Source organism: Sinocyclocheilus rhinocerous, unplaced genomic scaffold (genome assembly GCF_001515625.1).
Source record: "Sinocyclocheilus rhinocerous isolate Xijiao unplaced genomic scaffold, SAMN03320098_v1.1 scaffold6760, whole genome shotgun sequence".
Taxonomy (NCBI): Eukaryota; Metazoa; Chordata; class Actinopteri; order Cypriniformes; family Cyprinidae; genus Sinocyclocheilus; species Sinocyclocheilus rhinocerous.
The window spans coordinates 662-2,063 of record NW_015628371.1 but is presented as its reverse complement, the minus strand read 5'-3'; the positions used below and the strand labels follow the sequence as shown (position 1 = coordinate 2,063).

At 41.2% G+C, this 1,402-nt stretch overlaps 1 protein-coding gene across 1 annotated transcript in view; it reads right to left on the bottom strand.

Moving 5' to 3' along the window:
- LOC107737784 (cGMP-dependent protein kinase 1-like) overlaps nt 1–1,176 on the bottom strand; it is a 10,759-nt gene extending 9,583 nt beyond the window's left edge. Inside the window, exon 1 of the mRNA XM_016549403.1 lies at nt 707–1,176. Coding sequence (XP_016404889.1) covers nt 707–955 — 249 coding nt within the window. The 5' untranslated portion in view covers nt 956–1,176. The remainder of the gene's footprint in view (nt 1–706) is intronic.
- Nucleotides 1,177–1,402: the final 226 nt, after the last annotated feature.

Below are 1,402 nucleotides of genomic sequence, written 5' to 3'. Positions count from 1 at the left end.
CACTGTTTTTTTCCCTTGTTTATCTGTAAACTAAATCAAATATATTTCAAGAATGTATTCCTTGTATGTATATATGTACTGCAGATTTTATATATATAACAATGTAATAATATTTAGTATTTTCACATCTAGGTGGAAAAAATTGTAATTTGTACTACTGTCTGTTCAAAATAAATGAAAAGAAACTGAGCATAGTAGATTTGTTTTTCTTCCCTGTTGTACCGAAATCGTATCGAACCGTGACCCCCGAACCGAGGTACGTACTGAACCGTGTGTACCGTTCCACCCCTAGTAAAATGTATTCTTATCATTGGTTGACAGAAGTTTTTGTTTTGAGTTATTGCATAACACACACCAGAATGCCATAAAGCAACGACTCCATATGCATTCACTGTACTTTTACTGCAAGGGTGTCCAATCCTGCTTCTGGAGGGCTCATGTCCTGCGGAGTTTAGCTCCAACCAGCTCCAACACACTTGCCTGTAAGTTTTTAGTGAGTCTGAAGACCTTGATTAGCTGGTTCAGGCGTGTTTAATCAGGGTTGGTGCTAAACTCTGCAGGACAGTGGCCCTCCAGGAACAAGTTTTGACAACCCTGTCCTACTGCAATCACCTTTTCGTGCTTAATTATATAAGAAGTTGATGAATTTACTTATTCATTTACATGAAGACATAAAATGCATGCATATAGAAGTGGCCTATCCTACCAGCTCAACTCTTCCAAATCCTCCAACTCCCAAGGTGTCGATGATGTTGAAGTCCACCAGCTTCAAGTTGGAGAAGAAGGCATTCTCTGCCTCGTATCTGCATTTTTTGAAGTGGAAAAAGGGAAACTTCTTAGAGGTTTGGATAGAGTATGTAATAGGGAATGTTGGAGCAGGAATTGGGGCAGGAAGGCTATTTGTTCGCTCCCGCTCTTTTCTCTCCTTTACCGGGATAAGAAGTAGTTCACGCATTCTGACCTCCTTGTGGCTTGACCAAATCAAATACTGTGAAAGAGCTAAATGTACAATTTTCAAAACGGCTAGCAATATTGCAAAGACAATCTTGCAATATCTGGCTTGCAATATGCAATACAGTACTCGCCTCAAGAGCACGTATGGCAGAATAATAACAACAGTCTTTGCTCAAAAGTGGAGTTAAGTCGCCATTTCCAGGTTACATTTTGAGATTCGGGATGCAGTTCGTATACATATATATATATATATATATATATATATATTATTCATCAGAGGGATCGGAGACGGGCCTCACCCTTTCTCCTCCCTCACTCTCTAAATACAGTGCTACCTCCTAGGAGGTCTCCAGAGCGGCTAGATCGGCCGTCCCCTGCCGCTCCTCCACTTCAGGGCTTCGAGCTAGCCGCTCTAAATACACCAGAGGCCAGTCTCGAGAGACTGATT